Source organism: Capricornis sumatraensis, chromosome 4 (genome assembly GCF_032405125.1).
Source record: "Capricornis sumatraensis isolate serow.1 chromosome 4, serow.2, whole genome shotgun sequence".
Taxonomy (NCBI): Eukaryota; Metazoa; Chordata; class Mammalia; order Artiodactyla; family Bovidae; genus Capricornis; species Capricornis sumatraensis.
In genome coordinates, this window is record NC_091072.1 from 95,379,761 (window position 1) to 95,405,642 (window position 25,882).

At 34.9% G+C, this 25,882-nt stretch overlaps 1 protein-coding gene across 3 annotated transcripts in view; it reads right to left on the reverse strand.

Annotated features, from left to right (window-relative positions):
• MON2 (MON2 homolog, regulator of endosome-to-Golgi trafficking) overlaps nt 1-25,882 on the reverse strand; it is a 111,713-nt gene that overhangs the window by 19,386 nt on the left and 66,445 nt on the right. For 2 of the 3 annotated variants that reach the window (XM_068971279.1, XM_068971275.1), the window contains exons 22-30: nt 24,693-24,868; nt 23,958-24,120; nt 23,119-23,412; nt 20,882-21,080; nt 15,573-16,201; nt 9,696-9,839; nt 8,646-8,774; nt 4,246-4,436; nt 64-124 (exon numbers count right to left, since the gene is read on the reverse strand). In XM_068971279.1, the coding sequence (XP_068827380.1) occupies nt 64-124; nt 4,246-4,436; nt 8,646-8,774; nt 9,696-9,839; nt 15,573-16,201; nt 20,882-21,080; nt 23,119-23,412; nt 23,958-24,120; nt 24,693-24,868 (1,986 nt within the window). Of the gene's footprint in view, nt 1-63; nt 125-4,245; nt 4,437-8,645; nt 8,775-9,066; nt 9,085-9,695; nt 9,840-15,572; nt 16,202-20,881; nt 21,081-23,118; nt 23,413-23,957; nt 24,121-24,692; nt 24,869-25,882 lie in introns of all 3 variants that reach the window. The other variant, XM_068971276.1, reaches the window with a different exon arrangement.

Below are 25,882 nucleotides of genomic sequence, written 5' to 3' on the forward strand. Positions count from 1 at the left end.
TTTCAACATTTTTATTATTTGGTTTGTATACTCATAAGAAAATGTTTTAAATAGATTCCTCACCTCAACATCAATACTTTCATTTCTTTGAAATTCTTGAATAGAGAGGTTATCTGGAGGTATGCTAAAAAATATAAACAAATAAAAGACTTGATTTTTAAGGTAAAATACGTCCTGAAAATACAAACAGAATTTGAACATCAAAAAAATTTCCTCATCCAAGTTAGAACATAATCATTTATTTAAAAGAACTGTTATTTCTTAAAGTAATTAGCATTCTAATTACAAACATGAAATTTTAGCTACAAAAATACTTGGCTCAATCTTGAACTAAATAAAATCTGTAGAACTAAACTTCTTTTAGTACTATGTGTGAAAAACAAGGAAAAGTAAAAATACTATCATCTGGAGTCACAGCAAAAATTACCATTGTGACAAAAACTGAATTCACTTATATTGCCAGTGATTTAAGAGAGCCATGGTCAAGATGCTTAATTATTCACTCAGTGACAGCCCATTAATCACTAATTTGTAATAAATATGATATACTAAAAATATTTACAATAAAAGACAGCAAACATCTGAAAAGAGGACTGATTCAGACTTTCTAAAGCAGAAAACCGTTCCACCAAAATCAGAATAAATCAACAGTTCTGAGAGAACCAAAGTCAATTCTAGACCCTGTGGCTCTCAATAAGAATGAGCAGTAAAGTTCTATTAAACTTACGAAACAATGAAATATTAAGAACTTTTAGAAACTGAGAATAGGATGATAATGATTATTACAATAATAATGACAGCAAAAATTAGAAAGCCAACCACTGTATTAAGAGCTTTATTCACAGTATCACCTATATTCACAGTAACCACAGGTATTACCATATAATTGATAGAAGAGGAAACTGAAGCTTTGAATGGCTAGTCACATGACCAAGACACATTGCAAATAAAGGACAAACACAATTTGAACCCAGACTTATATTTGAGCCTAAGTTCTGCTCTTTTATAAAAGTTATAAATGTAAAAACAGTATTACCATGTTTAGAGTTTTATATCTAGAGCTATTGCTCTTTGTTATTATCTGGTTTATCTCATTACATGTATTAAAATAGACACACACAGAGAAAATACCAATTGGCTAACTACCAATTTAAAAAAGCTTATCAAGAACATACAGTATTAACATTATTGGGATCACACACCAGAAACACTAACTACTTTTTAAAAATATATGAGGGAAGAAAATAGTGTACAAAGCCGAAAAGTTTACTCCTAATTCTAATGATCAATAAAATCAGAAATTTATTCAACTGTGGACAGGCTGAATATTCTGATCTCAGAATTCACTATAGTGGTTATTTGTTTTAATTTATAGTTAGTATTCTTACTAGATCTCGGAAAGACAAAAGACAAATGGAGAAGGGGGAAGCAGAGGATGAGATGGTTAGACAGCATCACCAACTCAATGTATGTGAATTTGAGCAAATTTGTGGAAACTGTGGCAACAGAGAGGAACCAGGCATGCTAAGCAGTCCATGGGGTCACAAAGGGTCGGACACAACTTAGCAACTGAACAATAACAATCCTTACTAGATATTGTGAGCATATCAAAAAACACTGGTTGAGCTTTTAAAACCACAGATGATTAACAGAATCTACCTATAAATTATAAAGGGAGATAGTCAATATTGTAGGTACAAATGAGCCATATAAGATTGTTATAGTCGCTAAGTTTGAGAAGTATAATGGAAATCTTAAAAAAAAATTTTTTCATGAATCCTTATTTGACAGAAAAGAGGCTTCAAACTGATAAAATATTATTTGTATTTTTCTTCAGTTCTGTCTGTATGGTACATCAAATTTATTTTTTGAAATATAATTCATACCATAAAATGTATCCTTTTAAATGGTACCATATAATGCTTTTTAGTATATTCACAATGGTCATTTCTAATTCTAGAATATTTTCATCACCTCCAAAGAAACTCTGCATCCATGAGTAGTCATGCCTTACTCTACACTCCTCTCAACTCTGAAACACAAGTTAAACTGTACGTGACCTCATTTGTGTTTGCATTCTTTCACTTAGCGTAACGATTTCAAGATTCATCTATATTTTAATATGCATCAGTATTTCATGGCTAACTATTCCACTGTATGCATGTACAAATCACATTTAATTTATCCATTCATCAGAACATTTGGATTGTTTTCATTTATTTGGTTATGATAATATTGCTATAAAAAATTAGTGTACATGTTTCTGTGTGAATACGTTTCAGTTCTTCTGGGTAGTACTTAAGTGTTTTTAACTGAAGGTCAACAGACCCTAATTGTATGAATTCCCACTAGCCCATGTGTCTTCTAGATCAGGGGTCCCCAACCCCATTAGAAACCCAGGCACACAGACAGCAGAAGATAAGCAGCTGTTTTCTATGAAATTGGTCTCTGATACCAAAAAGGTTGAAGATCACTGTTTAAAGAACTACCACCGTGTTTTGGTATTCAAAGCATGGTTGAATGAATTCCTAATAGACCTCAAGTGTCTACCAGGCTACAATCTTTCAGTTTCTCATTTTTAATTGGATTTTTCTTTCACTCATTTAGGCCTCCCTGGTGGCTCAGAGGTTAAAGCGTCTGCCTGCAATGTGGGAGACCTGGGTTCGATCCCTGGGTTGGGAAGATCCCCTGGAGAAGGAAATGGGAATCCACTCCAGTATTCTTGCCTGGAGAATTCCATGGATGGGGGAGCCTGGTAGGCTACAGTCCATGGGGTTGCAAAGAGTCAGACACTCATTTAAATAATTCATTCATTTACAATAACCCTCAATGATGTCCAAAGCCTCTCCTTTCTTCTAGTTGATTTTGGTTTTGTTTTCTCTGTTACCGTACTGCCTTGTGAAAGCAGCTTGCAGACCATAAACAGTTGGGAAACAGCACAGAGAAGGTATGGTATGCTTGCACTGGTATCAGTAAGATTTCTAGAGGTAAGAAATATGTAAGGAAGTGAAACAAAATCTGACTAGTTACGGAAACAGAAATTAGGATCACATATCATTGCTTCTAACTCTGAAACATCAGATAAGCTCTTATAGAGAAAAAAATTAAGTTAACCTTCTGCACTCTACAATTTTTCTTTACTAAATAACTAAACATTAGAAAGACAGACAAAATTTCTTCATTAAATCACTCTGCTGTAGACTCATCTGATCATTATCAACATGCCAATGTAAATTTTTCTTCATGTATATGAAATTCATAATTTAAATGATTTCAAACTAGCAATTTAAAATGGTTACACAGCAGTACATGGCATATTCATCATTCTATAGTCAAAAAAAATGATTCATGAATAAAAAAACAAAACAGAAAAACTTTTGTTATCATAGAATTTCACCACTATAGCACAAAGGAAAATTAGATCGTAGGAGTACTGAAGACTACCTACCTATCACAGCTATTAGTGATAAGCCCATCTCTAGTAAATGGTACATTTTAGATCAGTGCTGCCCAACAGAACTTCCTATGATGGAAATGTTCAATCATCTGCAGTGCCCTCTATAGCAACCACTAGCCACACATGAGACATGGCTAATGAGACTGGTTAATGAGACTGAAGAACTCAATTTTTAATATGACTTAATTAATTAAAAATTTAGTTGTAGCTAGTGACTGCTGTATTAGTATAGCTTTAGATAGACTGAAGCAGATTCCTCATTCAAAAAATTTAGCCCACATTTCAATTATCCTATTCTCATTCAGTGAGGGGCCAAAATAGCATCCTTAAGATACACCCTCTGTTGCAGATTACACAATGAAAATTTCATTCTTCTTTGCACAACTTAAACATCTTAAAGAGCTGTTCATTATTACCAATGATCTTATTTATTCTGGAAAAATCTGATTTTCTGATATGGTTCTTCTCTTGTGATGCTAAATGGACACTAGATTTTTTTAACAGATCTTAGATTCATCAGGTTAAAACCATGGCTCCTTAATTATGATGTCTTATAGAAAAGACTCCTATCTGACAACCAGCAGCATGGTAAAGAGCAAAATTATCCTCTGCTTACAGATAATGTACCCAGTGGATAAATGCCTAACTCATTCTTTGTATACAATCTAGCAATCTTAATAGTCAATCAGTTAATTAATGAATAATGAGAAATACTGTTCTTAGGCAATTATAGGTATAATGTACACTTCTTGAAAGACTGTCTTAATTGTAAAAATGAATGAGCTGACCTTTTAGTAAAGAGAAAGTCTTCAAAGGTGTTGGCTAGTTCTGGCCACATACTGTCAAATTTTCCCGAAGAAGCATGTTGCCGGGCAACAGGTAGCCCAATAGAAAGAACTTTGAGGAGAGAAGATACTGCTAGTTTCCAAGTGCTTTCAGAAGGGCAGGAATACTTCAAGCTGAGGGGAACTCTAAGAGTCTGGGAAAATAAAGACAGTTTAAGATAAATACTAATTAAAACAAACACTCAGCCTTTAACTACTTTTTTTTTTTTTAATTACAGCTTCTCTTTGTTCTTATAAAAAATAAGATAAGTATTTTCATTTTAAATAGGATGTTACTTTCTAGAAAGGCTAATTCTCAGACATGGTTCTCAAATCATACTACCTAGAAAGATATACTTTTAAGTCCTACATCCATTTTACAAACAATGACCCTGAAGAAGTAATAACCGTTTTTGGACCTTAGTTTCTCATCATAAAATATAAGGATGTTTTCTGAAAAGTTAAGATTAAGAGTAGGAAAACTTACAATCTTGCACCTTCTCTAAAGCAGTTATAAACTTAAGAGCATTCTGCCGTAGTTCTCCTGGCAAAAACTAATTTGACGAATGGGTTTTCTTCTATCCAAGAGAGGATCAATATTGCTTGTAATTTTCTACTAATGGTTAGGTAAACATGGCCTAGAGAATATCATTACTATATGTTATCTCTAAAATTTTTTGAATTTTATATTCTACACTAACATTTTAATGTACTTTCTTTCTTTTGCAAATATTTGAGAAAAATTGGTAATTTAAGAATTTGGTTGATTTTATCTTTAATCCTTGAGGACACAGCATAGCATCTGTATAGTGATTGAAATATTGAAACTTAATTTCTAATTGGTCAACTTGCTGTTAATCATTAAAGAATGATTTGGTGGCTCAGAATGAAGTTCTCTGATCACAGTTCTATCCAACAACTAGAAGACTAGACTGACCCAACCATCACAGTGCGTTAGCCCAGAGTACCATCAATAAACAGCTCCAATATACCATCTGATTATGTTCATGAGAGTGCCCAGACTCTATTTTTATATAAAAATTCTAGTCTGAGAAAGATAAAAAGTAAAAGAGATACATTTTCATAATTCAATGTCATGGAGCGAACCTAAAACCTGATTTCATCTTCTAGACAAATTATTATTGAATCCTTACAGAATGAACATGTGAACCATTACACAATAGCATGATAACAAAAGATAATTTAGCCTACCTAGAATCTTTTTCCCCTCCCCACATCCAGTTGGAAATTAGGGTAAGGAGATGAATAGTTTATTAAGCCAACTAATCTATTCCATTTCTCTGGCCATAATCACTGGTTCAAGACTAGGCATGGGACTACAGCTGGTTCATTTAAGGTTAACTATAGTAACTGAAGAATAATCTGATACACACACAGACACACACACACACACACACACACTTGCTACTGACATATAATCCCTTTATTAGCCTACAACTATGAGGAAAAACACAGGATATGCAGTCAACCCTTGGAAATCAGAACAAGGAAGAAAAAAATTTAGTTTCTGGAGATAGTACTGAACCACTGGATACACCAATCCCAAAGCCCTCCTTCTATCTCTGACTTTTCCAACTAAGCATGCCCTTTTATTCTTAAAGCTAGTCAGAGACTGAATGTGTGTCATATGCCAACAAAAGAATACTAAATTATACACTGCCCACTCTGAATTAACAGGTCATAATTTAAGATTAGACAGTTTACTACTAGATTAATAGTTCACCAGTGTCAAGGGAATGTTAAGCACAACAGATACATTTGACTTACACATTTATTTTTTTTTAATATTTACTGAATATAGAGACTGACATATCCTATGTACTCAATAAATGTATGTGGAACTAGAAAATTCAGTTCTTGCTGTCACAAAGCTCAGTTTCCAAGGAAGGAAGAGCCTTGTCCAATTAACACAATACATGTAGTAAGTGGCATCAACAAACTGTTCAGAAATACAGAAAAGAGATTATTTAATTCCATTAAAAATACAAACTGATTTGTGTCACTCCTCCAAGTTCAGCTCTTCAGTGGTTAAAGAAAAAATTCTGATTCCTTATGATGGCTTGTTAAACCCAAAGCCACTTTTTCAGACCTATCCCAGGCCCTGTTAGCTCCCTAAGTGGGATTTCTCAACAATGTTTTAAAAATATACCATGATCTTTATGTTGCTTAGTTGATCTAGATCTCCTTCTCCCTTGTTGCCAGGTATTCCTTCTTCAAATGTTACTTTATTTAACCCTTGCCAGCATCCCATAGGCAGTTTAGTTATTTCCTTGTCTACAGAAGGAAGGGAGAACTTAACTTTTATTCAACACTGACTACTTGGCAAGTATTATTAAATGCCGTATCTCACTTGAATCTCTTAATGGTTAAGACATGAAACTTGCATTCGTATTATCCTTTTTACACGAGAAACACTCTCAGGTTCATTTGCTCCAAAATCACAGAGCAGCAAGTACACACCAGTACACTATGCTAATCCAGCTTTCTCTGAACACAAAGCTGCCTCTACTTGGAGGTCTTCACTTAGTATTTACTATACTGCATTATTATTTTCCTTTTTATAGATCCTTTATTGAATTATTAAATGTATGAACTATCTTATTCATTTTTAATCTCTACTATTTCTTAGCACCCACAACAGAAGTGCTTAAAATTTATTCTCAACAAATCAGGAGATACAAGACAGTTTTGAGGGGATGAGCGGTGAGGGGTAGAAAGAACTATGACAGAAAATCAAGGGAAGAAACAATTTTGAGAAGGCCAGGGGCTTTGCTGGTGGCTCACTGGTAAAGAATCCACCTGCCAATGCAGGGTACATGGGTTCAATCCCTGGTCAGGGAAGATCCAACAGGCACTTGAGCAACTAAGCTCTTGTGCCACAACTGCTGTGCCTGCGCTCCACAACAAGAGAAGCCACCACAATGAGAAGCCTGCACACTGCAACAAAGAGTAGCCCCAGCTCACCCCAATTAGAGAGAACCCACGCAGCAACAAAGACCCAGCAGAGTCAAAAATAAATAAATAAAGTTATTTTTTTAAAAAAAAGGCCAGAGCAGTACCATATTAACAAGGAAAATAAAGAATTAGAAAGGGTGTAGAATTTAAAGACTTTTGTCTTCTGTAACTTCAAGTAAGTAGTTTTTTTAGCAGAATATGGAAGTGAGCCTGGGTACAACAGGTTAGAGTGAGTGATGGTTAGGTGAAGGCTACAAGTTGTTTAAAGGAGCTTAGAAGTAAAGGAAAGTTGAAAGAGAACAATTTGAGTAGCAAGTCAAATGAGAGAAAGATCTTACATAAAAGGCTTAATCTTCTTCCCAGGATAAGTGTAAGAGGCTGAAAGAATTAACAACAAAGAAAGGTGGGAACAGAAAAGGATGAACACAAAGAGAAGGATGAGCCCTGGAACAGAGAAAGGTCTCCTTCCTTGAGGGAAGTGTTCAGCATGCATGCGTGCTAAGTCACTTCAGTCATATCTGACTCTGTGGGACCCAATGGACTATAGCCCGCCAGGCTCTTCTGTTCATGGGATGCTCCAGGCAAAAATACTGGAGTGGGTTGCTGTGCCCTCCTCCAGGGGATCTGTGCCCTCCGACCCAGGGACCGAACCCACGTCTCTATGTCTCCTGCATTGGCAGATGGGTTCTTAACTACTAGTGCCACCTGGGACATCTTTCCAGGATAAAGTATAAGAGGCTGAAAGAATTGCCAGCAAAGAACGGTGGGAAAAGAAACGGATGAACACAAAGAGAAGGATGAACCATGGAACAGAGAAAGGCCTTCTTCCTTGAGGGAAGAGAGTTCAGATCAGACTGTAATTATCCAGTAAATAAAAGCATCTACATAATAGAGCAAGAGCAAGATTTAGGTTTGTCCTTCAAAACAGAAGGGGAAAAAAGGAAATAAACTTTGGAGGAATGGGACACACACAACAGCAGATGAATTTTAATAATGTTTGTCCATGCACTGAAGAACTGGCTTTCAAAAAAAGTATGCATGATCAGTTAAATCGATAGGATGAATTGTGAATTTCTCCTTGAATGCTTATCAAACTCAAAGTATGAGAAGTACTGTCCTAAGAAACAAGATGCTCATTGTCTTAAGGGCCAAAGATGAAAAATCATAAAATTGAATACATATTTTAAAATATTTATTAAAAAAACCTTCTCATTTCAGAGAAAGAGCTTCCTAAATATCCATGAATGTTGGAGCAAAATCACTATAAATAATAACAGATTATATTTTTCCATTTATTTTAATATATGACAATATGCAATTACGTAAAGATAAATTTCAATAATGTTATCATAATTAAATGAAAGTATAAAAATTTTTTTAAAAGATACCTTAATAATATTCTGGAGTACTTTCTCATTCACCACTGCTTTGTGACAGGCTGTTTTTTGATATAAATCCACAACTACGTCTAAAGACCTTTCAGCAAATGGTACATAATTCAAGGCAACCCATTCCGCCTAGAAAGTAATATTTTCACATGGAGTTAAAATAAAAATAAGGTTAAATGAAATCATATTGTTTTCAAAGTGAAAGCTTCTTTGTCTTAAAGTTCAGGCCTTGGTTTTAGGTCAGATTGTTTTATTACATGCAAAGTTTTCGAAAAGATATAATTTCATGAAAGAATAATTTTCAGCCAGGCAAAAATTAAAACTATCAGAAAAAGTACATAGAGCATTCTATCAAAAACTGGGAAAGATGTATTTTATTTGTTGCCAATAGGTTAGGACAATTTTAGGAAATTTAACTCACCGGTGCAAATAGTTGGATCTATTGTGATTCCATTGTGTTGCGAGACAAATAGAATGAGAAAAGTTAATACACATTAAACTACTTTTCGGACCATGTAAAATTATAATTTTTATGTTGAGTGAACAAAATCAGCATGTGCATGCATTCAGAAATTTATTTTTCCCCTAAGCCAAAACAAAGTTAAAATTTGCCAACTATGGCTAAAAAATCTTTTATGTAAAATCCAACTAAATTTCACACCAGTAGTAGACAACTTTTCATTTCTTCATTTTCTATTGCAGGTATCTATTTTAGATAAGAGTAGGACTAGGCATAGGGATTTAGAAGCCATTTTATAGTGTGATGAGGACACCAAGAAAGGAACTCTGAAGAAAGATGTACTACAGAGTATCTGGAAAGGCTAAGCTTTCTGGAGAACCACTTGGGAAAAGAAAGCAATAAACAATTTTTAAAAAAAAAGGGACACAGGTTTTCCAAATAATGTTTCTTTCCAGTTTAAACTGTTAATAGACATATGAAAGTTTATTTGTGAAAGAAAAAGTTCGGAGATAAAGTCCATCTTAAGTGGAACTGACCACATTTATAAGACATGAAATTTTACAGAGTGAATATAATTTATAGCAAATTACCTGATTATATTTTGCATTTGCAATGTGTTTTGTTTCCAGCTGTCCATACTGTGGAGGTTTACATGAAAATTCTACAAATGCCAGTAACTGGTCAAATATAGCGGGATACATTATCTGCATGCTTTCTGGTCCTACACAGATGGCCTATAAAACAAGATACGAACAACAGAATGTATAATCTGAACTCCCCTTAAGTTCTTTACCATTTATGCTTTTGTTTAATCAAAGACTCTTAAAGACCGTCTTATTTTATGTTACGCATTATATACTTTTTGAAGCTCTGAAGGACATTTAAACTATTTTAAACTAATACTGAATAAAGTATAGGCTAAATATTTTAATCAGCTAAAAAATACTTTTAAATTAAAAGTGTGGCTTATTACTTAGCAGACTAAACAAAGGGCAAGCACTTAAAGAGAAGTCATGGGCCATTCTGAGGTTCCACAATCTGATCATTTGTTCAGTAACACACACTTGAGACAATTTAGAATGCTTCACAGACCAAGATAAGATTGACTTCTACTTAAGTGCTTAAGTGATGACATTAGTTCATGACAATGACAGCTTATGCCTGCATCATGCATGGACCAGAGACTTTAACAAGTAAGCATGTTCATTACTGTTGGGAAAATAAGTCATGAATGAAAATCTGTTTCTAAAATAAATGTATGTATTAATTTTTAACAGGGCAGGGTATATTTAGTATCTAATGTATCAATACACAGACTTGATATAACACAAGAAAAAAATTTAAGTTAATAAAAATTAAACTTAATGCTACAACTTCATAAAACAAAGAATAAAATGCATATTCAGACACCGAAAATTTTAATTACATCGAATATGTTGAAAGTACTTAAATCTCATGGTTTTTTTTTTTTTTTTTTCTAGCAACAAATGTGTTTTCTCCTCCCATCCTTTCATACTTTCCTGTCTTAGCGTTTATTTTTCCCTGTAGGAAAAATATTTAATGATATAATTTATGGAGTATCTAAAATATATTTGTGCTTTCCAAAACAAAAAGCATAACCATTCTACACTTGAGGCACCTTCAAAATACAAAATCAAAATTCAAAGCATCTCAAAATTTTAAGGACTTTCTTTAAAACTATGTGTACAACATGTATATTTTCATACAATCATGGCTGTTTTAACCTGTCAGATAACAGACCAGTTTTATTCTCCCTCTGAGAACGGGTAGCCATTTAGCTTTAACAAAGTTATCTTGAGATAGAAAGTAGATAAGCAAAGTGTTGCCCATACATACCATTAGATCATCCTGTAATTACAATGTGAAAAGCAGAATGAGGATATGTAATACCATCTTCCTCTATTTGGTTACTTTTCTCAAAAAAAGTGAATGGAGAAATTAAAAAGTATACAGTCTAAAAAAATTCTCTCTACTAACTACTTCTATAATTTCACAGTCTTCTTTATTAACTTCTTGCTGAGTCTTAACTCTTAGAATTAAACATGTAGCAATTACTGTGGAAAAGAGATAATTATCCTAAATGAATTCTTTTATTTTCAGTGACAAATAAAGGCACGCAGGCAGGAAGGAAGGGAAAGAAGGAGGGGCGGGAGAGAGGAAGAGAGCAACATTCTGTGTGGAAACCTTAGAAAACTAAGTACCAAATTTTTTCTGGAAGTAGCACCAAATAATGATCTGGACTGTATGTTTTGATTTTTGGTGGTGCTTTATAAAAACAAAACAAAATGAAACTTACGAACAGTGTTACAGCTGAATCCTGAGATCTTAAAATACCTAATATGAAGTCAATTTAACAAACTTCATCTAAGAAAAAGTTATTAGTATTGGCTTTTCTTCAATATTGTGAATCAGAAAAGCCTATAGTGTAAATCTGGTGGCAGATTTTAGTCCAAAACCTAAGAATCAGTAAGCGTGCTTGTGAAGTTACTATAGTTGTGTCCAACTCTTCGTGACCCTATGGACCGTATCGACTCTATGGAGCCGACAGGCTCCTCTGTCCGGGTTGCCATGACCTCCTCCAGGGGATCTTCCAGACCCAGGAATCGAACTTTCATCTCTTAAGTCTCCTGCATTAGCAGAAGGGTTCTTTACCACTAGCGCCACCTGGGAAGCCCCAATCTATCTGAACAATATTTCCTATTAATCCTTGAAAAGTGTGTACATGAAAACAAGAAAAGAAACCGGATATCTAATGTCTGACATGATTTAAAGTTTCTCTTATTAACTCATTTAAAATAATTCATTCTGTATTTACCATGTACTCACAGGACTGGAAAAGGTCAGTTTTCATTACAATCCCAGAGAAAGGCAATCCCAAAGAATGCTCAAACTACCGCACAATTGCACTCATCTCACATGCTAGGAAAGTAATGCTCAAAATTCGCCAAGCCAGGCTTCAGCAATACATGAACCGTGAACTCCCTGATGTTCAAGCTGGTTTTAGAAAAGGCAGAGGAACCAGAGATCAAACTGCCAACATCGGATGGATCATGGAAAAAGCAAGAGAGTTCCAGAAAAACATCTATTTCTGCTTTACTGACTATGCCAAAGCCTTTGACTGTGTGGATCACAATAAACTGTGGACAATTCTGAGAGAGATGGGAATACCAGACCACCTGACCTGCCTCTTGAGAAATCTGCATGCAGGTCAGGAAGCAAGTTAGAACTGGACATGGAACAACAGACTGGTTCCAAATAGGAAAAGGAGTATGTCAAGGCTGTCTATTGTCACCCTGCTTATTTAACTTATATGCAGAGTACATCATGAGAAACGCTGGACTGGAAGAAACACAAGCTGGAATCAAGATTGCCGGGAGAAATATCAATCACCTCAGATATGCAGATGACACCACCCTTATGGCAGAAAGTGAAGAGGAGCTAAAAAGCCTCTTGATGAAAGTGAAAGAGGAGAGTGAAAAAGTTGGCTTAAAGCTCAACATTCAGAAAACAAAGGTCATGGCATCTGGTTCCATCACTTCATGGGAAATAGATGGGGAAACAGTGGAAACAGTGTCACACTTTATTTTTGGGGGCTCCAAAATCACTGCAGATGGCGACTGCAGCCATGAAATTAAAAGACACTTACTCCTTGGAAGAAAAGTTATGACCAACCTAGATAGCATATTCAAAAGCAGGGATATTACTTTGCTGATTAAGGTCCATCTATTCAAGGCTATGGTTTTTCCAGTAGTCATGTATGGATGTGAGAGTTGGACTGTGAAGAAGGCTGAGCACCGAAAAATTGATGCTTTTGAAGTGTGGTGTTGGAGAAGACTCTTGAGAGTCCCTTGGACTGCGAGGAGATCCAACCAGTCCATTCTGAAGGAGATCAGCCCTGGGATTTCTTTGGAAGGAATGATGCTAAAGCTGAAACTCCAGTACTTTGGCTACCTCATGTGAAGAGTTGACTCATTGGAAAAGACTCTGACGCTGGGAGGGATTGGGGGCAGGAGGAGAAGGGGACGACTGAGAATGAGATGGCTGGATGGCATCACGGACTCGATGGACTTGAGTCTGAGTGAACTCCGGGAGTTGGTGATGGACAGGGAGGCCTGGTGTGCTGCGATTCATGGGGTTGCAAAGAGTCGGACACAACTGAGCGACTAAACTGAACTGAAGGCCTTTGCAAGACAATATGGTAATGAAAATAGTAACAGCTAATGTTTACTGAATATTTAACTGTGCCAGGCACTAAATGCCTTAAAAATACTATCCCACTTAGTAAGGAAAAAAGTTACAGTTATTATTTCCCTTTATGGGTGAGGAAGCCAAAGTACAGAGAGATTCAGAAACTTGCCCCCATTAAGTAGAAGCACCATTCACACACAATGTGACAGTGTCTCCTGAAGTACCACTCCAGTAGCCTCGAGCATGTACGTACATATGGTACCAGTTATCAGCCTTTACGAAGGTTAGCAATAAGTAAGATAGATGCAGTCTCCTCATCTCAAAACTTAGGAAAACAATCAAATTCTCATGTCCCCTAGGTATGTAAAAATATTTTGGAAGAAAAAATTAGCCTAAATAGGACTAAATCATTTTGGGTGGGAACTAGTGATATGAAAACCAAGAGGAAACGCATATGACCCTGAAACTCTCAACCTCTCAACAATATAAGGGTAAATATGAAATCAGAAATGGGTTTTTCCTTAAAGAAGGAAAACAGCTTTTAATCAGTAAAGTGTTTTGCAGAATAGCTTATTAGTTTAAGAATAAACTTCCAAAGCAAGTATACTTTGCTTGTGAAAAAATTTCCTGACACTTGTGGAAGAAAATATAAAAACACTCTTACTAATAATGAAATATGTTAAGTCTTCTGTTAGAAAATATTAAAAACCCCATATGTTTGAATAACATTCAAGTATTATGAAATATCATTTAAATAATCCCATAAGTAATAAACAATGGCTAGAGTGGAAATTAGTAATGCAAAATGACATCAATTGATATAAGTAAAAGTTCCAAAGTTTCCAACAATAAAACTTCCTAACTTTTCATGCCCTTTCAAAGCCATTAAAAGCTCAAAGCTCAGAACAAATGCCTGCTTGGGATGAATGATTCTATTTGTTCTCTTATCGCTAAAGCAGAGGTTTTGCTCTAAGCAAAATTATATGCTTTTTTCCCTAGAAAAAAAGTTTGAGGATTTGCTGTTTCTTCTTTGTTTAGTATCCTCTACATATGTATAAAACCTGAATTAAACACCTGAGTGAGAGTTCTAGATTATGGGCATCCCACAAGGTCTATGCTCTCCTTTTCTAACTTTTCCATTCCCTCCACAGTAGTCTATAAACAACCTATGCTCACAGTCAGGGAGAAAAAAATTATCACTGACAGGCTACTTTTCTTCTGCCACTGAAAATAAAAGCAGCTCTTTTAATTTCAATTATGAAAAACTGATCCTCCCTATAATAAAATTATTAAAATGCCAGCTTTTCTTACATTTTAAGTTTCCATATAATTTCTTTGCACAGAGTAACGAGGGCTAAGATGGTCAAGGAATTACTGCTCAGCTAAACCTCCTCCAGAGACAATCAAGGTATACTATGTTGTAGTAGAAACCACTATTATTACTGTGAAAATTTTCATCAATCCAGTTGGATATAATGCAATTGTTTAATTAGAAAGCATGATCTGTAGTACCCAAATGGCTACTGATAACACATTTGTAATCAGAATCACTTCCATTCTAATTTTGTTAGAATGCTGTAACTACTTTGCTGGGATCACTGACTCTTTAGTTCACACTTGTTTTGTTCAAAAATTTTGGTGGTTGTTAATTGTGCTAACAATTACCTTGACAGTTTAAAGAATTCTTTGATTTTGATCTGATCTTGCTTGCCAACTGGAATTTGCTCAATAATTTTTAGATCTGTTTTAATTTTTTTTTGGAGTAACAAAACACACATGGGTTAAAATATATCTTTAAAATTTCTGTGAGGTAAACACTTTACAAATTTATTCTTATTTTTTTAATGGGTTTCTAACAATTCAAGAGCTAAAATAAAAATACAGATAAAAATATATATATTCCCATTGCTAATTAATTTTCTAATTATAGAAATATTTTACTAAAGTTATAACTCCAAAAATATATATTCTTGTGAAGAGTTGAATGAACAAACCAAAAATGCTGGTGAACAGAAATAAGAGAATGCAGGCAGTTTCTTGAAGACTCTCAAGATAAACCTGAATTACCTTTTAAAATATATTAGAAAAATACAAGTGTTAAAAATAACTGGATCTTTACAATCTTGAATGCATCCCAAAGTATACATACATAACAATCTTGATGATCCAGAATTTATCCCAAAAAATACTTAGCAAAGTAAAAAAATTCCAGAGAACCATATGCATTATTGCTTAGAGAGCCACTAAAATTTGATTACCTTTTGGAGAACATCTAGAGCTGTAAGTACAGCTTCCTGTAAACTTGTCAAAACTGCTTCAGTGTAAGATGGAAGAATGAAAGGGGAGGCATCTGAACTTATTGGGACTGAAACAGCACTGTGCAATATGACTCCCAACTTCTGCAAGTCATCCATGTTGAAACCAGTTTTTATGTGTTGGTAGAGAGCTGGAAATATCTGAATTAAAGCTGTAAGAAAAGGCTGGCTGGGAATGAAAGTTAGTTTATCAAATGTTGTAGGAGGCTTGGTGCTTTCAGATCCAATTCTGTACCAGGTATTCCATGCAGCCCACCAGAGATTCAAATCTTCAAGCTCATCAGTAACTACGGGTGGCTCAGAGCTGCTGTATCTCCCAAGTCTTTCTCCAATGGAATCTGTTCTTACAAATGGCCTGTTCAGGCTCGGGCCCGATATAGGCCCTAAAAGGACAGGCACAGGGACATTAACTGCAGGTGGTGTCTCAGGCTTATCTGAGTCTCTGGCAGGGGATACAATCTGTAAAATTTCCTGGAAGCTTTTCAGTGCAGCCAGAGATACTTCATTGTTTTTGCTGAGTGCTGCTGATTGTATATGGTCAAGAAGTACATCCCATGCTCTTGAAAAATCTCCTATATGAGGAAGAGGATAAAAAAATTATCACCATAAAAGTGATCAAATTGTCTCTATTAGACACTTGAAAGTTTATCTGCTTTATTTTTCTGCTTAAATTCCTACAGAAACAGAAAAAGATATGCTTTTGCACTAACAATGTGAGTTAAAACCATTACAACCCAAAATTCCAGTAAAAAAATTTTGTCAGATACAGGAATAAATGGCACCAAGGAAAGGATAATGAGTATATCAAACAAGGTTTTGAACTTAAAACTCCATAAATGTATGTATACCTTTCTATCCTAATACTTCTGCCTAAGGAGAACAGAATAAAAACTTTTCAGTAACATCTTCAATCTAGCCATCTACCTTTATTAAGATGGTCCCATTCTTAAGCATATAGGAAAAGTAATGACAGTATGATACACATTTTTTACCTAAATGTTTAAAATAAACTAAGTCATATTCCATAAAAATCTTAACTTTACACTTGGGTTTTCATATTTAAATAATTTTATAGCTGCAGAATTCTGTTAAACATTTCCCCCACCATATCGGTAAGTTGCAAGGAGAACATGCACCATAAATAAGACTGTCCTTTTACCATGAGGCTAAACTTATTTCTCTCATGTAAAATCAAGTCAACTGATCTACCATCAGCACAGCATGGGCTGAATGGTGGTTGCTGTTTTCACTAATCATTTCAATCTCTTGCTCTATTCCTGTGACCAACTAAGCACATTTATAATGAAACTCTCTATAATGAAACCAGGTGTGGTTTGTTTCTATTATTGTTGTTCACTCATTAAGTCATGGCCAACTCTTGTGCAACCCCGTGGACTGTAGCCCACCAGGCTCCTCTGTTCAAGGGATTTCCTAGGCAAAAATACTGGAGTAGATTGCCATTTCCTTCTCCATGGGATCTTCCTGACTCAGGGACCAATGTCTCCTGCATTGGCAGGCAGGTTCTTTACCACTGAGCCACCAGGGAAGCCCTTGTTCCTTTTAAGCCCAGCAAAAAATGATCTTGTTCCTATAGACATCCGGCCCAATGGCTCTGATAACAGCATGGATTATTACTCACCTCTTTGTATTTAAATAATGTAAAAATCAGAGGAATTGACATTTTGCAAAGGACAACCTAAGTAGGCTATGAAATATAGAGATAATTGTGTTTTAAAGACTTTCACTTCACAAAAGCTATCAAAGACTAGGTTTTTTCAAGAAGGGATAAACCCATTTGACTGAGGAAGCATTCAATTCATCAGAAAGCTGGAACTAAGTCTGGTATAAAACAGTAAGCAATGCACTGCTTTACAGGATAAACTATTAACACTTGTCCAGTTATATGTTTCTTCCTCTCCATACTCTTTTAATCAAAATTGAAGTATAATTTACACACAACAAAAAAACAGGTTTTTTAGTAACTGTTCAAACAGTTTTAACAAATTTTGTTAAAAAACTATCAAAACAGCAAAACAAAATACTTCTGCTTGCTGCCATCCCAGTTCAAAAATCAAATTAAACATTACATTCACCTACCAGAATGGTGACCTAGTCTCAGGTTTAGAATATTCCATGCTATAAGAAGGAAAAATATCTGCAGTTCTCCTATTAATATATTCTATATCTAGGAAGAAGTCCTCTTTCTAAAAGACTAAGTATAATTACATATTGTACTTCGTTATGTTAAAACATTACTTTAAAAAATATTTAATTTTTTATACAATTTTTAAAGGTTATACTCTATTTACAGTTATTATAAAATACAGCCTATATTCTCCATGTTGTAAAATACATCATTCTAGCCTATCCTACATCTAATAGTTCATACCTCCCAGTCCCTTTACCCCTACGTTGCCCTGCCTCCTCCCTCTCCCCACTGGTAACAATCAGTTTGTTTTCTGTATCTGGGAGTCTAATTCTTTTTTGCTATACTCACTAGTTCATTGCATTTTTTAGATTCCACACAGAAGTGATATCACACAGTATTTGTCTCTCTCTGTTTGACTTATTTCACTTAGCATAATGCCCTGCAAGTCCACCCATGTGGCTACAAATGGCAAAATCTTCAACTGCAAGAAAAAAAACTACAAAACACAAATATGTGGAGGCTAAACAATATGCTACTAAAGAGCCAATGGGTCACAACAGAAATCAAAGAGGAAATCAAAAAACACCTAGAGACAAATAAAAATGAAAACACAATGATCCCAAACCTATGAAAGTGAAAGTCGCTCAGTCATGTCTGACTCTTTGTGACCCCAAGGACTATACAGTCCATGGAATTCTCCAGGCCAGAATACTGGAGTGTGTAGCCTTTCCCTTCTCCAGGGGATCTTCCTAACCCAGGGACTGAACCCAGGTCTCCTGCACTGCAGGCAGATTCTTTACCAGCTGAGCCACCAGGCCAGCCCCTGAGGCTAGCCCCTCAAACCTATGGGGCACCAGGCAAAAGCAGTTCTAATAGTAAAGCTTACAGCAATACAAGCTTCCCTCAAGAAACAAGAAAAACCTCAAATAAACAACCTAATCTTATACCTAAAGGAACTAGAGAAAAAAGAAAATCCAAAGATAGTAGAAGGAGAAATATAAAGATCATAGCAGAAATAAATGAAATAGAGACTTAAAAAAAATGGAAAAGATCAATGAAACTAACAGCCGGTTCTCTGAAAACACTGATAACGTTTAGCCAGACTCATCAAGACAAAAAGGTAGAGGACCCAGATAATAAAATCAGAAACGAAAAGGAGATATTACAACTGATACCACAGAAATACACAGGATCCTAAGAGACTACTATGAACAACTGTACACCAATAAAACAGACAACCCAGAAGAAACAGAGAAAATTTTAGAAAGTATCTCCCAATCTTCCTATCTGGACCATGAAGAAACAGACAATATGAACCAATATCAGCAGTGAAATTGATTCAGCAATTTAAAAACTCCCAACAAAGAAAAGTCCAGGACTAGATGGCTAGACAAGTGAATTCTACCCAACATTCAGAGAAGAGTTAATGTGTATCTTTCTCAAACTACTCAAAAAATTGTAGAGGAAGGAACACTTCTGAACTCATTCTATGAGGCCAGCATCATCTTGATACCATAATCTTATTCTAAAATAATAATAAAAACCATTTCCTAGTGTTAAATTATTTAAAAAAGTTACTGAAGCTACATGAACTGCATCATGTCTTCATTTTTTAAAATCTAAATCTGTATCTATTACATCTTAGCTTTTAAGATAAAGTACCACAGAGGTATTAAAAATGATGATTATTTGTCAAAACTTAGCAAACATACAGTTAAGATTAGCACATTTCATTGTATGTAAATTTTATATGAAAACAAAAAGCTAGGATTTAAAATGTGTATGTATAGACATCAAATATATAGATCATCAAATATATAGGTATGAGGTATGTATGAGCGCCTTAAAATGCACATAATAAACACCACACAAAAATGCCTATGAAAATCATAAATATGCTTATGCATTTAACATGAGAAGAAAAAAGCCAAACATAAAATAAGAAGTTGAAAAATTAATATGCACAGCTTACTCAGTTATGTACAAAAGTATCTGTTCACCTTTCTCAACCACTCCCATGCCTACCACTAGAACTGAAGGTATCATAATCTACACTAGTTTCTCGATCTCAATCCTACTGACATTTTGGGTTGGATAATTCTTTGTTGTAGGGGCTGTCCTATGCATTGTAAGATATGTAGCAGCATCCCTGGCTTTACTTCCCCAGAAGCCAGTGGGCATGTCCCCTAGTTGCAACAACCAAAATGTCTCAGACATTGTTAAATATCCTGTGGGGGAGGGAGGAGGTTGGGCAAAATTGGCCCTGGTTAAGAAGCACTGATCTATTTATATTTATACACCACCAAGTTTCCTAACCAATCTAATAGTATCCTACCATTCTTCTTTATACCATTCCATTCCATACATACCATCTGAAGGGATCTTTCTGAACTCTGTACCTGAACACATCACATCATGGATTAAAATCTTTCAGTGGTTTTCAGTGCTCTTAGAGTGAACTCTTCTGAACATAACCTACAAAGTGCTGCAACATCTGGCCTCTACCTCTACAACCTCATCGAGAATCACTCTTTTCTGTGTTCTCTTCATTCCAGACCTTCAAACGTGCCAGGGGCCACACCATCTCCATCTCCTCAATCTTCTTTCATCTCTTTTACACGTACTCTCTGCCTGTAAGGCTCTCCCCAGTTCATCCTACCCTTGCCTGATGAACTACTATTCAGATGAAACATTGCTTTCTCAGGGAAGCTATATATACATCACTAGCCTGGTCAAGTATCTGCTGTAAGCTCACAATCTATTATAAGCTCCTTTGTAGCATTGATCATTGCAGCAATTTTCTATTTATTTATATAATTAGAGTTCCTCCTTCATACCCAGGATATATCAAGGATGGTAGGTATCTGGCTCATCACTATATCCCCAAGACTCGCCCACACTAGGTACACATAATTTTTCAAGGAAATGAATGAAAACGTTTATGCTCAGGCACATACCACACATAACAACAAAGACTGGCAGTTAAGATGGATTATTCTTAGAAAATAACAATGTATATAATCTGTGAAGAATCTGTATTTTCCAAATTTCCTTTAACATTAATTACTTGTATACTCAGAAAAAAGGAAAAATATACATCTACCTAAAGGTTGAAGTAAATATCTTCTGGTGTTGAAGATTCTTGCAACTCCGGCCAATGTTAAAACCCATGTCTCAGCCCACTGCTTCTCTGCTGTGTCCCTTGAATGATGAATGAGAATATTGCCACCTCCAGACTCAATCTTTTCTTTGTCTGCAGTGGTAGAAGACTCTCTAACTCGGTCCAGCAGATGAAAGAGAACCTGAATATTTGTGATAATGCATATAAAAATACTGATAACAGCATAAATAACAGCATAGGAAATTAAGCACTGTTACAAAGAATTATACCTGACATTCTGATCAATCCCTGTATTTTAGAGGAAACTGACCAACAGAGGTATCCTTATATTCTTAAGTTTATCCTTAAGGCCATGGAATATAAAAAATAAGTAAACTTGACAGACAATCGCTTAAGACTTGCTGAACTGAGTGCCAATGGAGCACCGAAGGTATAATGTACAAGACGGGAATGAAGCTAAAGAGAGGGGTCCCGCAAAAAATGTAAGTATATATATATTAAAAAAATTAAGTATGAGTAACATCTAGATAGAGGTAACTACTGAAATTTCATGTCTGGATAAAGATGCTTGAAAAAAATCAAGTAGGAAGCAGTTGGAATTTGGGGGATGTTTATTTAAAATGTAGATTCAGGGAAAGGAATAGGGGCCAAGAAAATAAAACAAAATTGAATAGAGAAGCAGATGCACACTGTGAAACAGAAGCCAAAAGAAATTTCAAGGAGAAAATAATCAACAGTATTAAATGTTATGAAAAAATGAGCAGTACGAAAACCTGAGCACAGGGCAAGAGATCTGGCAATTAGAAGACTACCTGTAGAGCCAATGAACAATTTCTGTGGTTCTAAAAATATGGTCTCAGAACCAGCCCCATCAGCATCACCCAGTAGCTTCACAGATATGCAAATTCTCAGTTTCCATGCTACAGGAAAGAAATCAGAACCTCTAGGGGGTTGGGTACAGTGGCTCAGCAATTTGTGCTTTAACAAGTCCTCTAGGAGATGCTGTTACATGCTAATGCTTAAGATACTCTGAAGTAGAATAATCTGGATATCAAATTACAAGGGGTAAGGGAATACAGTGGAAGTGAAAAAGAAAAAATTATTAATACTGAGATTTAGGCAGCAAGATTAATAATGAAGTTAGGAAAAGGAAACAGGAGCCAGAGAAAATATCAGTTTGCTTTTTTAAAATACTAAAGGACTCTTAAGCTTTATAAAGCCAGGGAAAGGAGTTGAAACAAAAGACACAGGAGGGAGTAGGGCTTTCAATTATTTTTATTAGGAACATACATTATTAATTTTTTAAGAAGACATTTTGAGGTCTTTTTAGTAAACTCAAAACACTGTTAAATACAATTAAAGTTTACCATACTGCCTACTGTCAAACTTACTAATTTCAAAAATTCACAAAAGCAGTGAAAGGATTATAAATAAGAGTTTTATTAAAATGTAACACATTAAGCAACAACAAAAAAGGAGAGCCTTTTAGCAAAGACAGGATACTCACTAATAAGCTGCTGACTTTGTAAGAATGTTTTAAAAAGATGACAAAAATGAAAAATTTAAAAATTTAAATGCATACCTGAACAAATGTAGAATTTACAAATGGGAGGTGATTTTTGTTTGGTGAGTTTACAAACAAATTTCACTATTACTGATATTGTTTATAAAGTTTTCATTTAATTATATTTGAATTACATGTGGTAGTTTAACAACTACTGATTTTTACCACCAGGAAAATGGGGAAACAGAAGCGCAAAGTAGAAATCAAAGAGATAAAAAAATGAGGCTTATGGGGTGGGATGGGAGGGAGGCTCAAGAAGAGGGGAAATATATTTACATATGGCTGATTCACTTTGTTGTATGGCAGAAACCAATACCACATTGTAAAACAATTATCCTCCAATTTAAAAAAATGAGGCTTTAAGTATTTAATTTGTTAATGTGCAAGGTGCAATTAAAATTATGACAAAGCTAACATTTCCTGTTTGCCAAATGCACAAATGGATGGAAATTCTTCTTTAAAAATTAATAGGAACAAAAAAACATATATATGTAAAACTGAATCACTTTTCTGTGCACCTGAAACTAACGTTCTAAACCAACTATATTTCAATAAACACACTAAAAAAATTTTTTTTAATTTTAATTTGTTGTTGTTGAAAAAGTATAAAAGCATGTCTCATTAATAACTGATAACTCAAGGGATTTTACGGTACCTTCCAAATAACAGTGTGCCACGTTGAGTGCTGTAATAAAGTTCCATGTGCACCAATTGTTGAAAACAGAGTTTGCCCTGCACTCTTCCGGACAGCGGGACGGGGGTCTACACATAGTTCACCCAATTTTGCATAAAGACACAACCACAAGCAGTCAAACGGTGGTGCAGGGTGGAATGGCCGATTCAAAACCACTCCTTTTTCTTCTGCCTGCTTTTGCTGTGCTGCCTCTTCTTTATTTAATTCCTTTTCAATAGTTTCTCCTCTTTGAAAAAAATAATCTGAAATATTCCACTAAAGAGCCAAGGAGAAAAATATCTATTCAGAGATTTTTATTTTAAACACATAGATATGCAACAGATAGATTTTCACAATAAAACTTAAAAGCAATTACTTCAGAAACTGTTTTCCTAGTAGAATGGATTTAATGAAAATCTCTCTTCCTCTGTCAAGTTTAGCTCTCTGATTTCAGAATTTCAGAGTACAACCTTTAATTTTTAGTATTTTTTAAAAACTGGATTTAAAATTTAAATTTTATGTTAATATCAGTAGAGTCAACTGATTATTTCTCTTGTATGTAACACTGTTTACTAAATCCTTCCATAACAAATCTTATATAAACCATATTTCAGCTCAACAGATCAAAATTATTCCACATATTCTGCTCTTAAAGAATTATTTCTTAAATAATATTACTTAACCCTTCATACAAGATGTTTGGTATGTACTTAAAAGTCATTTAAATGATTCCTACAGAGTCAAAAGCACACTTGCTTAGCATTCACTCTCAGTTGCAAACAGTGATTTCTAGATTATATAAGAAAGGCAATCATTCTTACCAATAAACCTATTGAAGTTAAACTAATATTAAGTTCTTGGTTATGAAGTCCAAAGCTACCTGCAACATCTACAACTATTTGCAGGCAAGTGCAAGGCATTGTTGGTAGAAAATCTGTCACAACCAACTGAAGACACTGGAATGCTGTTCGTATCAAGGATTCTCTGAAAATACAAAAGAAAATCTATATTCATGTATTTAAGAGAAATGGAAGGAAAAATACATACATTATAATAATTTGACCACATTAAAATTTTATCTTAAAACTGGAACAAGAAAATCTTCTCTAACATAGTACTCATACAGTACTTCAACATTTACATAAATGTAAAAAAAGATATGCTGACTTAAAATAATGAACAAATAAAAATAAAGACACTCATGGGAATATGAAAAACAGTAAACTAAAAAAAAGAAAATATGTATTAATACTATATTATTTTTATCCTGCATCAACTAGCCAAACAAAATTTAGACACTGAATGAGAAAGGGAAAGTTTGTTTGAAGGATTTTTCTTATTGTAAGAACCTTAGAAACAGCAATTTTTCCATCCTTCCAAAATAAAAGTGAGCCCTAATGATTCCCTACAGCCCCCTGGGAGTAGGGTAAGGAAAACTATTTTAGATCATAAACTTAAGCAAAAAAGGCATACATAATAAATTAACGATCATTTCACAATTTTAGGCAGAATTCCCTTTTCCTACTACTTTTTGGATGTTAATTTTAAACACTTACCCTTGATCATTTCTGATCGCTCCCATAACTCCCAGCACTAATGGCCATCCAGGTCCAAGACTGTCTCCTTGACTCTGAAGAATCTGCAGCACACACTCTAATTGCTTGAGTCGTATATCTGGATGATTAATATTGGACATCTCCTTTAATGGGTTCAATAAAAGCAATTGCAGCCTCTGAAAAGAAGGTAAGATGCTAATCAGAGAAGTTCTAGAACATGGAAAGGTTCTGCAATTGTCTTTCAAGTTTAAATTCACCTTCACTCAGACTGCAATGGTAAAAATAAATTTTTTAGTAAAATAAATATAAAAAATGATTTCTCTAACAGTAATCATTAGGATTATCTTGTCATCCAAGTCTTTTTTAAAAAAATTATTTAATTAATTAATTTATTTTTGGCTGTCCTGGGCCTTTGTTGCCGTGCGGGCTTTTCTTTAGTTGCAGCGTGAAGGGGCTACTCTCTAGCTGCAGTGCATGGGTTTCTCATTGTGGTGGCTTCTCTTGTTGCACAGCATGGGCTCTAGAACACACGGGCTTCAGTAGTTGCCCCATGTGGGCTCAACAGTTCCAGCTCCCATGCTCTAGAGCACAGGCTCAGGAGCTGTGGCTCATGAGCTTAGTTTCTCTGCAGCATGTGGGATCTTCCCAGATCAGGGATTGAAGCCGTGTCTCCTGCATTGGCAGGCGAATTCTTTACCACTGAGCCACTGGGAAGCCCTGTAAGTCTTTCTAAATTTTTTATGTTTTGGCCACACAAGTAACATGTGGGAGCTTAGTTCCCCAGCCAAGGATGGAACCCACCCCTACTGCATTAGAAGCATGGATTTCCAATCACTGGACTTCAGGGAAGTCCCTAAGTCTTATATTTTAATAACAGAAAATAAAAATCTATCTTCAAGATACTATATTTCAGGATAAATAGGGAGTAACCTGATGTTAAAAGGTATTAAATTTACAGATCCATATACAAATGAATCTCACTACAGAAAATATACCTCTATATATTTAGCTCTATTTGGAGAGAAAAAAACAATTCCCAATTTCTAAAATTAACTTTCATTTACTCTATTAATATGTACCACATTTATTTAAGTCTCAATACTCCTAAAAATGAACTAGCAGACAAAGAGGACACAAAACCACAAAATTTTTTTACTGTTAAAAAGTGAAAAAAGCACTTTGTTCTACTC